Raw genomic sequence first — 14,052 nt, 5'->3', positions numbered from 1 at the left:
ATAAAAGTATTATAGGGGTATGCCACTGGTGAGTTTAATCGAGAAGTTACTTCAGTTTGGGAGTACTGTTAGAAATTACTTGATAATTTACCTACTTTTCTGTGATAATTACCTTGAAATATTGCTCATGTTTTGTTTTGTTGTTTTTTTTTAAGGCATCTCGAGTGGTGGTAGCATCACGTAACTATGCAGACTTTGCAAGTGAAGCCACATTTGAAATTAAGGTAACAAAGCTGAACACTTAATACTGGCATTCTGTGTGTTTGTTGTAGATCGTGAAATCATGGACTTGCCCTCTTATCTTTTTCAATTAGAAAAATACTGTTTGAATTTCCAGAACCAAACCCCTCACTGTCTGACCTGATTTCTAAACGCAGCTGGAGGTACTGTGCTTGACAGTATGTAGTAATGTTACTTGTTTCTTAAGAATGTGAAGTGGTGATTCTTTGCAGCTGCGATACTGCAGTTGAACTGTGAGAATGGAGTCACAAAGGAGCTAAAGAACCTTTTCTGTTCGGAGGGAAGACTATCAAGGTTTCCTTAATTCTTGTAAAACAAATAGCTGGTGTTTGCTGCCTACCCTGTCTTTCCATCTCCCTTTTGTTTACGGAGTCATGGGTGCTCTGTCCCAGTTGTCCAACTGATTGAGGTCTGTATGGATTTTGGAGGAAAAAATAAGACATCCTTTTAATGCTTTACTTGGTGCTGCTCAAAAAATATGTGTTATATCCTGTCAGCTTTCCCCTGTGGCTAGGTCTTAGGAAAAAGGTGATGTGTCTATTGGCAGTAGCTTTTGTGCTGACTTTCCATTCAGGAATTGCTAAAAGAAAATCTGTAAGAAATTTATTTGGTTTTCCTCCTACCTGCTCCCTGTTTGTCTGTGCCTGTAAAGTACTAAAGTTGTTTCACAGGTGGAATGGAGGGAAAATATGTTTATATGAAAACTTTTCTGAGTAGATACAAGGTTTAGTGTTTATTCCTGTGTTGATTACAAGACTCCTAAGTTTCTATTGTTATGTGAACTCCGAAGCAAAACTGTCTGTAGTGTGCCCATGTGTTACATCCAATTCATCTAGGTGTCAGTGGATTTGCTCTGGAGAGACTTTTGCTTTAATATAAACTCTTTGACCTGTGTAGCAGTATTTTGGCCAACTAATCTGCACTGACAGAGAAATTTTAGTCTGTTCCACTGAACTTAACTGATTATTTTTTTTAATGATTATTGTTTTATTTTTATTTGTTTTGTATGGGTGCCTAAAATCAGCCCTCTCAGTAGACTCCGTGGTTTGGCGAAGAAGTTGTACTGTACACATGGTGGTTTGACTGGCAGAGTGGCTAGTGCAGTGGTGGTTTACTACGGCTTGTTAGAAGTGTGGTAGAAGAGATGAGATCCAGTCTTAGGGCCAGATCTTTCGAACTATTTCATAAAGGAAACTCTTTTCTTGTCTCTTCACTAAGCCTCTGTAGCTCTTACCAAGTATTTGGCCTGCAACAACCATGGAAATTTCCCATATTTTGTGAGGACTGCAGTTCATCTACTGCTTGTGGGAGATACAAAGCTTCATTTTGTGAATGGAGATCTGTCTTTATTATATATATTTATTTATTTCCCTGAATTGGGAAATAGCACACAAATTTTACAAGTTGTTCTGACCTATGAATTTAGGTTTTGCTTTTTTAAAATGTATGCTCTGAATTTGAAAATGGCACACCATTAAAAAACTGTGATACTCATAAATAGGATGACTTACTTTCAGGAAATAACTACTTGTTCAACTCTGCAGAAATGTGACCTCCATCGCCTGGAAGAAGGCCCTAGTACCACAGCAGTGATGACTCGAGAGGAAGGGCTCCATTACTACAAGACAATGCAGACCATACGACGCATGGAGCTGAAGTCTGACCAGCTGTACAAGCAGAAGATCATTCGTGGCTTCTGCCACTTATATGATGGTCAGGTAAGATTATTCCCCACCACCCCCCCAAGAGGTTTTATATTTTCTCACCTTACTTAACGTAGGGATTTGAATAGAGTGGAGTATCTGTGTACAATGGCTGAAGTTGTAGATGGATCTGTGGTTTAGTTTGTTACTTCTTTAAAAACAATGTCTTGGCACACAAGGGAATCCCTGAGATCTTGGGATAGCAACAGGAAAAGAGAGAAGGCAAGGTGCAGCTGACAGTCAGCTGAATGTGAGGAGTGAGCAACTGCAGCATATTGAATTCAACACATTTGGAGGCCCACATCCTCCTCCTCAAGCTTCATTGATGTTTTTTGTTCCATGTCTTAGAGCTCATGTGCCCGCTAAAAAGCAACAGCCAGGAGAAGGAACTTCATAAACTTGGTGAAACTTTGCTCTCTGGCCACTCCCCTGCCATTTTTTGAATTGGGGTTGTTTAGATGCTTCATCTGGGAGATGGGTGTACAAAACGTCCGCAGATTTTTGTAGCTTCTAGTTCCTCTCCTGTCTGCCTTTGTTAATCAGAGTCTGGATGAAATCTTGGAGCCCAAGGCTGTTGTAGCTCCAGGCCTGCCACCCCTCAGGATTTAAGGCAGTCTCCTGTATCTGTGCTCTTCCTGTGTTTCCCTGGTATTTGATGTGTGTGGGTTCATAGCTGGCCCTTGCCACACTGATGTCTGTGGGAGTTGTGTGCTTTTCTTCATTGCTAAGCGTGCTTTTCCTTTGTAACAGGAGGCTTGCTGTGTAGGGCTTGAAGTTGCCATAAAGCCTACGGACCATGTGATAACAGCTTACAGAGCTCATGGCTTTACTTACGCACGAGGAGTGCCTGTTCGAGAAATTCTTGCTGAACTTACAGGTTTGTGCTAAGTAAAATGAGCATTCGCGTACTGCTTTATTTGTGTCAGAATTTTTTATTCAAATTCAAAATGATTCTGATGCAGAAAGTATGCTGGGGCTTCAGAAACAGTTTAGTGATGTAGCAGAATAAATAAGTTTCATAATTTTATGATAAAACCACTTTTAACATAAAATGTAGGTCATAGGGGATATTTAAGTGCTGGTACTTCTAAAGCATAAATTCAGAAAGCTTTTCTTGATACCATATACTGGATTTGTTGTGGTGCAGCAGCTCATTTAAATAGAACTTGCTGGTGGCAGGCATTTGTTCTCCATACGACAGGGCATTACCCTCACTAGGAGACAGACTTGGATTTTCAGAATTATGCTGCTGAAGTCTTGGGAAGACTGGTAAACACCTATTGTAATGGTAAACTGATTTGGAAAATCTGACTGTAACAAGAATAGCAAAAAATTACATTGATCAGTTAGGAGTTCTTAAATACTTTCTAAAATAAAGGATTGTACAGAAAGTGGAAGGAGATTACTGAAGTTAAATTGCAATTAAGGAAAACAGTTTTCTGATAAAAAATTAGACAATTCTGGGTTTGCTTTGGCCCTAGCTGGCAGAATCTGTGAAAGCTCACATGAAACCACTTCATAAGCACATGAAAGATATGAGAAAGATCAATAATAAAAATTACTAACTAAGAAGAAGTACAAATTCCAGAACGAGATCCAGCATTTAACTTTTAAAATAAACACCAAGGTTAAGGCACAAAAACCAACTAAACAAGCTGTGCTTATTAGAAATAAAATATAAGCCTCTGCAGCTAGTAACAAGACAGATCGGAATAAGAAATGGAGTGGGCTGGTGAGAAACTCTATTCTTAGACCAGCTCATTTAAATAGCATTTGTTGTAATGCTTCATGGACCACTAGTTATCCTCAAATTACAGCTTGGAAAAAGCTGGGCTAGGTGGCTTTTTGATGTTTATCCTGGGGTAGGATGGGGAGCTCTTGGTCATATTTTTTTGGTTTGGGTTGGTTTTGTTATTTTATTTTGGTTTTATTTCATGTCCTGCCTGCAATTTTTACTTACGGTTATTGTCAAGTGGGAGACAAGTGTAGGTCATCGCAACTACTTTGGAAAAGTGTTCCTACCTTTCTTGCAGAAGACAAAAGTAATAAGGACTGTATATACTAGTTCTTACAGATTACATATATGAGAAATACAGACCGTGTTGGCTATTAAAAAAACCCAACCAACAAACAGCAAACCCATATTTATCAGAAAGTATTTTGACATAGTAGGACACTGAAACTTCTTGGTTGATTTTAAAACGTCTTAATTTCATTCTGCATTTCTTGAATTATGTTTTCATTATCGTTCTCTTTTTCCCTCTTCTTGAATTTGTTTTGTGATTTGTTTAGCATAAACTCTTTGGGGAGAGGCCATTGTGTCTTAACTCCACATAGATCTAATGACAACAACATAGTGTTAATACCTTTAGGATTTGAATTAGATGTTCCTATTTGCATGGTATTTTTCCTCCAGAAGAATATATAATTGCTTATTATTTATGTTTCAGGTAGAAAAGGAGGATGTGTGAAGGGAAAAGGAGGATCAATGCATATGTATACCAAAAACTTCTATGGTGGCAATGGTATTGTTGGTGCTCAGGTATATACATGACTTTGACTTTAAAGCCCAAGTTGAATTTGGCTCCTGTCTTCTGCCATTGTTTCCTCTCGGTTTGGGTGGTTTGAGCTTGTATACAGATACTGTTGCTCTGTGGCTATTAAAGCTGTTATGTGTTTATTCTGGTTTTCTCACTGTTCCATAAACTGCAGCAAAAGTGAATCAAATTGAGAATATAGTTAATGTTTATATTTTGGCTGTTACACAGACTGGAACAAAAGGAAGTGGGTTGGTAACGACTTGTTTGTGGAGCAGATATCTAATAGTGCAAATGTCTCTTTACAATTCACAAGCTGCCTATCTCCAACTCCTTTAAACATTGTTCTAAAATTTTGGTTCGTCCTGTATTCTGTGATAGGTTCCTCTTGGAGCTGGGATTGCGCTGGCCTGTAAATACTTTGGTAAAAACGAAATCTGCCTGACGTTATATGGGGATGGTGCAGCCAACCAGGTAAATGAGCCTGTCTAGTGTGGCTCTGTGAGGAGGAGTTAGACTGTGGGTAGTCAGTTTTCCTTCTGTGAACTGTGAGCTCTGCCCTTCCACCAAGTAGTGGGAGAGCACCTTTCCCCCTGCCTGTGTCCTACCTGCAACCCAGCCAACGTCTGACTTGGAACTTGTGCTAGGATTGTTGTGTTGGGCTTTCTGCTGCAAGGGTGCTTTGTTAAAGGAGTCCACTGACAGTGAAAAAGCAATCCTGGGGAGAGGGAAGTCCACCGTCAAGCTGCAGTTCATTGCAGTTTTCCTTACGGCTTTTGTTCCAAAGTTCTGTTTGCTGAGACATACTTTGTGTAGGTGGCTGGGCATCTTCCAAGTTTTGAATACTAGCACCTCTTATTTGTGTTCTTAAGCATTTGAGTAGGAGTATGTTTCAAGAACGGTGTAGTTGTTAGAGGAGTGATTCAGATGAACAGTTAAGAAGTTAATTACTAGTTGCTTTTTATATATCAGGATTGTACCATGTGCTTGGATTTTCCTATGTTTTGGACCTGTGCAAATGTCTGTCCTTCCCTGCCTCTATTTTGAACTCTGCCCTTGTCGCAAGAGCGGAGGGAAAGCTTCTTGGCTCCTTCCCTTCTGGAGGGCTCCAGATACTCAGGGAGCCAGCAGGGCTGATGTTTAATTATGTCATCGTGTGAGTCATGGGAGGAGGGGGTTCCAGTTGCACTTGGCTCATCTAAGCGTTACACCCAGTGGTCTCTGTGCTGTAAGGAGAGCTCTGAAGGACAGCAGTGAAGATGAGAGTGCTGCTGCATAGGGAGAAACATGTAATTTACATTTTTGAAGACAGGAGAGGACAGAGCCACTTAGCATTGACATTCCAGCCAGTCTTTTCACGTTATCAGCAGGGACTTTCAGCCAGATAAGAAATTGGGTGGTTTAGAGCATACTGTTGATGCAATTTCCCAAACAGGTGGGTTATGGTTCTAGTTTTCTCTGTCTTTGACTTCGGGTAGCAAGGCTGACGCAGTCACTGCGGTCAACCTTTTCTATTACTTTGCTGTAGCAAGCGTCCTGCCAGATTAGTCACCTGTGGAGTAATTTAGGACTGTTGCTGAAGTAATTAATTTAAAGCTGAAGGTTTTGTGCCACCCTAACACAGGTACTGATACAGGCTTAAAAATTAATTTCTATGAACTATTAGTTGAGATGAAAGCTACCTTACATAGTGTAGCTTCTTTTTTTATTCCTGCTGAGCTGCAGCAACTGGCTGGTTTCAAATCATTTTTAGTACTAAAATTTCTCCTAGCTAGACCTGTGCAACTTAGTGATTTTCAGTAGAGCCTAATGCTCCAAGGCGGGGCTCCCTGTCTAGATGTAATTTGCTCTTTTTCTTTCAGGGCCAGATATTTGAAACATACAATATGGCCGCCTTGTGGAAGCTGCCTTGTATTTTTATCTGTGAGAACAATCGGTATGGAATGGGAACTTCAGTTGAAAGAGCTGCAGCCAGTACTGACTACTACAAAAGAGGAGACTTCATTCCAGGGCTCAGGGTGAGCACAGTCACAGCTTTCTTCAGGGGGGATGTGCCTGCACACACCTGCACAGTACAGACATATGTATGCATTTCTTTTAATTATAAAAAAAATTTTAAGTATAGGAAAATTTGAAACTGAATTCCTATTGCACTTGTGGAAGTACTGAAATGGGAAGTTTGGGGTTTGACATCTTTCTGCCTCAACTTGTAGTTTCTGTTTATCAGGTGGATGGCATGGATGTTCTCTGTGTTCGAGAAGCAGCAAAATTTGCAGCTGAGTACTGTAGATCTGGAAAAGTAAGTCTGTAATCATCATTCCTTTTCCATAGGTGAAATTCTTAGTCAGATTTTTGCTGCATGAAGAGTTCCTTCTCCAGTCACTGTTGAAACTTTATTTGACCTTTATTTTCTTTGATCTGCACCGTATTGAACCTGTAAGCAATTAAGTGGTTCTTCAGTTTTTTTATAATTTATTAACATGCAGTTGGTATTAACCAAGCATCTAGAAAAAAAAAAATACTCTGTTACTCGGTCATCTTTTTCCCCATTTTTACTCCAGTTAAATTCTGTTGTGAAAGGTGTTCTGACTGTCAGGCAGTTGTGTTCTTTGTGAAGAGATTAATTAGGGGAAGCATCAAGGGAAGTAGCAATTATTCTATTTACAATAAGTGGAAAGTGAAGTAAAAGTTTTGTGAGTCAGCATTAGTGTCTTATCACCCAAGTACGATATGGTGGTTTTGAAGATTTTTAATATTTGGTGAAATAATGTTTGCACTGGGAACATACAACAGAGAAAGGTTTACACAGAAGAGTAAGGTTCTGTGAGTTACAATCTTACAGTGAAACAACAGGCAATTTGAAATAGTCTTGAGTAATGGCACTTCCAGTGACATTGGAAGGGAAGAAATGGTTTAACGCTGCTCAGTAAGAACATGAGACTAAATGCTTACGTTTGATGCCGAAAAACCTTGGAATGAAGAAAACTGCGAAGAGACTTTTTGTACTTCTAGCAGCAAGGCATTTATTATCAGCGCAGGGGAGGAGGTAGTTCGCACCACAGAAAGTCGCACCGAAGCACAGGTGTGAAACAGGCTAATTTATACATTTGACATACATGATTGCGACATTCTCATACATTATTCATGTAATTACAACATCTCATTGCATATTAATGATGGGCAGAGTCTAGGCAGGGCCTGTGTGGCATTTAGGTGGCGTCTTCTCTTGGCATCAATTTTTAGAGGGTCATTCAGGCCTTCAGCCTCACTCAGGTGATCTTCCTCAGAGCTGCACTTTTCAACTTTCTTTCATAAGTGCCCCTGCGAGGATCTTGTACATGAATCTTGGCTTGTTACCATTTTCTTCCATTGATGTGTCTAACTCTACCTACTCTATGATTTCTAGTACCTGGTACAGCGATTTCCAGCAGTGGCTCAGGCCTGGGTACAGTGAGCAAGAGCAGGGCGATTCAGCACTACATGCTTGGTTCCTCAGTAACCAAGTTGAGCAATCCTGTAAGGCAGGACAGAACTTCTACCTGAGACTTTTCTCAGGTGGATCTTTACTTCTTTAGACCTTTTTCCTTTCACATTTTATTAGTTATGATATTTTGTAAATTAAACTGAGAAAAATCATTGAATTAAAATCATTCATCACTGGTGCAATTCATCTACGGCAAATAATTGCTGCTGTACCAACAAGTTGGTCACTCAAGGTAGTAACACTGTATTGTTTTTTCTTTTTAAGGGTCCTATTCTGATGGAGTTACAGACCTACCGTTACCATGGCCACAGTATGAGCGACCCTGGAATAAGGTACTGTGATACTCTTTCTTGGTATTCACTGAAAACAAGTAAGTGGTTGTGGTCGAACTCCTGAAACTCTTGGATCAGTGTTTAAATCCGCTGTGAAGTGCATTTAAAAGTTACGATATTGGTATGAGTGGTCTGATCACTCATTGCTCGGTTGATAATCCGTGGCCATATAACATACTGGTTTTACGTGTGGTATTAAGAGATTTAGTTTTAGAACAAGCAGAGTCTGTTAAACTTCTGTGCTTTCTAATAATGAGTTCTGCTTTCAGTGCAACTTTATAGTGTGTTGTAATTAAGCTTTGACTGAAAAGCAGCATGCTTTTCCAGGGATTTTACAGTATTTTAAACCCTGTAAGCTAAAATGACAGGAATGGTTTGGACTGTCCAGTCAAGTAGAACGCTTCTTAAAAATACAAATATACAGGTGCCAATACAAGTTGGGCAACAACTCCGAATTGATTCACGTGAAGTAGAGGTGTATCCTAGTGCTTTGTTGGAAACTTGTAGGGAATTGGAAGCATGCAACAAGTCATGTAGCTCCCCCTTAGGGGTGATGGGAAGGAGGAAATACAGCCTCTCATGGTGACTGTCTCTGGCTGGGATTGCTCCCTTTTCCCTGCCTGTGACGCTACGGTCTGGAGCTACTTGAGCTCAGTTACTGCTTACAGACCCAAGTGTTGTAGATGTAGCTGTGCCACCCTTTGGGCGATGAATGTCACTGTATTTTCATTGCACTGCTGACAATTCTTTGGTCATACCTATTTCTAAAAGCAGGCTGTGTCCAGAACCTCACCTCTGTTCAAGGATACCCCTGAAGAAGTTTATGTCTTTGCTTGTCTTGCTCATAGCTATCGTACTAGAGAAGAAATTCAAGAAGTGAGAAGCAAAAGTGATCCCATTACGTTGCTGAAGGACAGAATGGTCAACAATAACCTTGCTAGCATTGAGGAGTTAAAGGTATGGCGTTTAGTTGCTATATGAGCAAGCTCTTGAGCATTCATACACTAATGATCTCCAAAAAGCACATCATAGGGCAGCGTGCATCACTTGCTCTTTGACGTTCTTCGAAGTTTAACATCATTTTTATGGGTGAGGGTGAAGTTTTGTTGCAGACCAGCTAACGAAGCTGCAGTCTGCTGGAAAGGCCTGTTGCTTTTGGGCGCCGAGTGTAACTCAGCGGTGTAAGGCTGTATATGGGTGGTAGTATTTCAAATACAGCTCTTGCCATACACTAACGTGTAGAAATTGAAATTGCCCAGGCGTTCGCAACTACCTAGGGCAGGAGCAACTCTCTGGAAGGGAAATGGTTACTAGTGAGAAAACCCTAGTGAAGGAGCCAGAAACCTAAGCAAATCTTACATAACACATCCGCCAACTCTAAGAGTGTCAGGTATTTTTAACGTATTTGGCAGAACAGAAAAGGCAGAGGTTCAGTGGGGTCATGTTCCTCTGGCAGCAAGTTATCCATACTATCCAAAAGGGACAGAAAATTGCAGTTTAGTAAGGAGGGAGTTTTCACAGGCTTACAGTTTATGTTTATAGACAGTGTTAACGCTAATTCTGACCAATACTCAATCATGGTGTTTAAATTCAAAATTGTGATGCTTTTTATGAGCTGTCTTCAAATAAGCATCCATTTTTGGTTTAGGAAATTGATGTGGCAGTAAGGAAGGAGATTGAGGAAGCCGCTCAGTTTGCTACCACTGACCCGGAGCCACCATTGGAAGAACTAGGTAACCACATCTATTTCAATGAGCCACCCTTTGAAGTGCGTGGCCCAAACCAATGGATAAGGTACAAGTCTGTGAGCTAAAGGCCTTTTTGTTGGCATAACTTATTCATAAGAATAAGTGAATGCATTTACAGGAACTCTAATGACTCGGAAACAACTGTTAAGCTTATTTAAAAGCTCTTTTTCAAAAGAGGAAATGTGTAGGGATCCGTCTCTGCAGATTTTCTTAAAAACACTGAACGTTGTTTCAGAGGGAGCTAAATTAAGAGAAAGCAGTGGTTTATTTAAATTGATATATATTTGCTTTACTGACTTGTCTTTGAATTGCTGTATGTGTTATGTACAGTGTAAAAAAAAAAAAGTATTAAACTCAGACCACTAGATAAGTGTTTGTTTGCTTTGTTTCTTGATGAACCACTTCTGTAAAAAAAAAAAACCCACCAAAAATGTTTAACTGCTATGGCTTTGCTGCTGAAAAGTTACTAAATAAGAACATCAGTGAGAGTAGCTTTAATGCAAAAAGCTGTATACGTTCATCTATGAAGAAGTGACATATGCTCTAGCACACTGCCTCCCTGCTCAAACCCTCAGCCAGCAGAACTGTAACGCATTTTAAGTTCACAGTTTTCACAATGCTAAAGCTATTTCAGGTGTGTGGTACCTGTTCCACTAAAAAGGATTTTTTTCTCAGCTAATATTTTACATTACACTGATGGGCATCTGAGTTCTATACTACTGTCATAAATAATTCCAGTGCATTGACACAGAATTTTAACAGCTGTTACTATTCACTGTATATTACACTGATGGTGAAACAAGCTACATAATTGTGCAAAACCTGCAAGGCAGCTGTACATACATCTAATAATTTAAGTGTTAGGAATGTGTCTGTCATTTGCTTATTCCCACTTCAAGTTCTTCTGAAGCATTAACCTTCTCCACTGAGGTCTTACCAGATGTTTGTCGGTGGCTTAATATTGCATTCCAAATTCTGCAGAGAAGACCACCCCTGTATGAAGAAGAATGAAGAACAGTTAGGGAAAACTCCCTCATCTCCCTTACTTTAAAGTGAGCAAGAAGTAAAGCCCCAGGACATAGCAGTTACCACAGCACACAGAAAACAACTGCATGTCTTTTATAGCTAAAACTTCTTTCAGGTCAGCCAGGAGTTAACAGAATGATGATGAAAGGACTTGAATCAATGGGGAGGAAAGACAGGCACTTATTTTCCATACGATTACATCATTCTGAAGGGTGCAGAAATAGCTCCCAACCTTGATAAATACCAAGACTTAGATGGCTTGAAGCACCCTGGGTGCAGTTGTTAACACTGCATCAGTGAAGACATGAAAAACTTTAACAGCAAATCAGAGATTAATTTCACAGCAGTGGCCACTGAACTATCGCTGACCTATTTGAATAACCTAACTTCAAAAAAAGTTTTTTTACAAACTACTTCAATTAACAATGAACTGAAGTACTTTCTTACCGCAGTGGAAGGTACCGCAGATCATCTTTAGTGATATCATTAAGGACAGCACTTAGTGTGTAATCTTCTTCAGCAAACTAAAAGGCAAATTTGTTCCTGAATTAATATGTCTTCTTTGAAACCAAACTGCTACTTTTCATGGAATGGTTTGGGTTGGAAGGGACCTTAAGGACCATCTAGTTCCAACCCCTCTGCCCTGGGCAGGGACACCTTCCACTAGACCAGGTTGCTCCAAGCCCCGTCCAGCCTGGCCTTGAACACTTCCAGGGCTGGGGCATCCACAGCTTCTCTGGGCAACTGTTCCAGTGCCTCACCACCCCCCCAGCAAAGAATTTCTTCCTTTATATCAAATCTACCCTCTTTCAGTTTGAAGCCCTTGTCCTACCATTAACTGGCCCTGTAAAAAGACACCCTCCAGCTTTTTTGTAGGCCCCCTTTAGGTCCTGGAAGGCTGCTATAAGGTGTCCCCAGAGCCTTCTCTTCTCTGTCTTCACAGGAGAGGTGCTCCAGCCCTCTTGTCTTCCTGGCCCTCCTCTGGACTTACTCCAACAGGTCCATGTCCTTCTTATGCTGGGGCCCCGAGAGCTGAACACAGTGCTCCAGTACTTACGAGTACAATAACCTTTTTTTTCAAAAGGTGATTTTTTTGGTTGGTTTTTTTTTTTACCCTCTTAATGGCATCCAAGTCCGCTCCTTGTTGTTTCAGCCAATTCATGAGCTCAGGATCTGCATTCTCTCTAAAAGCTGCTGCAGACCATTGGGAGTCTTTAACAGAAAAAAAACGTATAGGTTAATACACCTCATAACTAGGGCAAAAGTGATGGTTTTCAGACTACTGAAGTTAAAATAGATGGGTCTTTTATCCTTTAAACACGACCCCATACATTTGTGTGCAACTGTTAAAGTATACAGTATCTCCTCATACCTTCAGGTTTAAGTTTTAATCGAAGCAAGTGTAATTCCTGAGTTTTTTGCTCCAAAGATTGTCGTAAGAGGGCTTGATACTCTCTCTCCTTCTGAACAAGGTTTTCCAAAAGTCTGTTAGCACATGAGGGAGATCAAAAACAACCATACTGAGAGTAAGCCTAGGTAAAAAATAATATCATTTCTAATTACTACCAAAGGACAGAGACACTTGAGAGATGCTGTCTTAAATAACATAATTTATGGCTTACAATGTTTTGGTTGGCTGAGAGTCACTTAGTGGTGATGCTTCAAGGCCTTCATCGTTGCAGAATTTAGTAAATAGCTTGTAAACTTGGTTCCTATTGTTTTTCAGCCTCCCTGGGCAGAGTTGCTGCTTTTGTACTGTAAGTTACTGCTGAATAGTGTAACACTGATGTTTTACCAGAGACTTTCTGATCACAAGATTTACATCACATCCATAAAGAAGGATAGGACCCTCAGCTGTTAATGCACTGGCAGCAGCCTATAAATGTAACCCATGAGAAACAGGAGAAGAGCTCTGCTGAGCTCTGCTTGTGAGCAGCCTGGCCGTGGGCTAGGAGAGCACTGCTCGTGTCTTTCCTTGCAGGAGCAGCTTTGAGGGCACTGCCACTGTGTCAGGTGGCATCTAGGGAGCCATGGAAGTAGGAGGGAAACTGACGCAGTTGCACTACCCTAATTACTTAACAGTAGAAATTCAACATGACATTCTGCAACTAAAAAATTAATTACACAGAAATAAGAGTCGTATTGAGTTGTCATTCCAGTGCTGCCGGTGTCTTCTGAATCCATTTGTGTTCCTGGAAGGTCTGCTTTATCACAAGGCAATCACAGTAGGTGAGCATTATTCATGTTATGTGTGTATGTGCCACTGCAGAAAGCAATGTCTGAGTGCTTTTCAAAGACTGCCTGAAAGATCCACAGTCTGTAGGAAGGTTACCTTAAGTTCTCTTGTTTAAGTCTGCCCAACTCCAGGCTAAGCTGCTGCGGTGTCTCATGTGACACCACAGAACTAAGGGTGCTGACTCCTGATGTGACAGCAGGATCCTCAGCCCCGTTTTGTTCAGTGGGCTGGAAACTGTCCTCCACTTCATCACCGTCCTTGTCCCCACCTTCGGTTTCTGATGCTGGCTCAAAGTGAGCCCGAAGCTCTGGTAAAAGGAAACAGTGTAAGAACAAGAATTTTTTTGGACAAGTCAGTTCAGCTGCAATATACCAGTAGAGATAGGTAGCTGTAGATGACAGCTGTAGAGGGGACAAACACATTTGTGATTAAATTAATAAGATGACGATAAAATGTATTAATGAGAAACCCTTGAAACCCTTGGGTGTGGTTTTTTTTTTTTAAAAAAAAACTCTTTTCCCCTAATGCCCTAGAACAAAGAGTTTACAAAGCCTTCCTCTTCTCCATGTAACATTTCTAACCCCAGTTCTCTCAGAACTTGCTGCAAGTGGTCACCCTTTCCACCAAGAGTAGCTGCCATTTTTCCTCCTACAAAGAAAGTCCTAAAAAATTTGGCTGATTTGGCTTAAAAGCCATAGCAACTTTGGACTGAAAGGGCTCACCATCACTAAGTGCTTGCAGAACAT

The 14,052-nt window shown here is 40.6% G+C and overlaps 2 protein-coding genes across 3 annotated transcripts in view; one reads left to right on the top strand and one right to left on the bottom strand.

Annotated features, from left to right (window-relative positions):
* On the top strand, nucleotides 1-10,414 carry PDHA1 (pyruvate dehydrogenase E1 subunit alpha 1). Its single transcript, XM_080377619.1, has 10 exons — nucleotides 1-224; nucleotides 1,785-1,958; nucleotides 2,694-2,820; nucleotides 4,394-4,485; nucleotides 4,862-4,954; nucleotides 6,343-6,498; nucleotides 6,708-6,779; nucleotides 8,229-8,296; nucleotides 9,145-9,253; nucleotides 9,945-10,414. The coding sequence occupies exons 2-10, from the start codon at nucleotides 1,833-1,835 to the stop codon at nucleotides 10,107-10,109; spliced, it is 1,008 nt and encodes a 335-aa protein (XP_080233745.1). The 5' UTR covers nucleotides 1-224; nucleotides 1,785-1,832; the 3' UTR covers nucleotides 10,110-10,414.
* The window catches only part of MAP3K15 (mitogen-activated protein kinase kinase kinase 15), a 100,707-nt gene continuing 96,913 nt past the window's right edge, over nucleotides 10,259-14,052 (bottom strand). For both annotated transcript variants that reach the window (XM_080377611.1, XM_080377612.1), the window contains exons 25-29: nucleotides 13,403-13,613; nucleotides 12,443-12,555; nucleotides 12,185-12,282; nucleotides 11,518-11,594; nucleotides 10,259-11,037 (exon numbers count right to left, since the gene is read on the bottom strand). In XM_080377611.1, coding sequence (XP_080233737.1) covers nucleotides 10,920-11,037; nucleotides 11,518-11,594; nucleotides 12,185-12,282; nucleotides 12,443-12,555; nucleotides 13,403-13,613 — 617 coding nt within the window. In that variant the 3' untranslated portion in view covers nucleotides 10,259-10,919. The remainder of the gene's footprint in view (nucleotides 11,038-11,517; nucleotides 11,595-12,184; nucleotides 12,283-12,442; nucleotides 12,556-13,402; nucleotides 13,614-14,052) is intronic.

The sequence above is a fragment of the Falco punctatus genome (assembly GCF_963210335.1).
Source record: "Falco punctatus genome assembly, chromosome: 2".
In the NCBI taxonomy this organism is placed as follows: Eukaryota; Metazoa; Chordata; class Aves; order Falconiformes; family Falconidae; genus Falco; species Falco punctatus.
The sequence above is the reverse complement of the archived record's forward strand: the minus strand, read 5'-3'. Positions and strand labels throughout refer to the sequence as shown.

Bases quoted from the DNA above. Each gene is read 5' to 3' on its own strand.
- PDHA1 (XM_080377619.1), top strand. From the start codon at position 1,833: ATGACTCGAGAGGAAGGGCTCCATTACTACAAGACAATGCAGACCATA. The intron at 4,486-4,861 runs GTATATACATGA...ATTCTGTGATAG, and splicing joins ATGGTATTGTTGGTGCTCAG to GTTCCTCTTGGAGCTGGGAT. The intron at 9,254-9,944 runs GTATGGCGTTTA...TTTTTGGTTTAG, and splicing joins CTAGCATTGAGGAGTTAAAG to GAAATTGATGTGGCAGTAAG.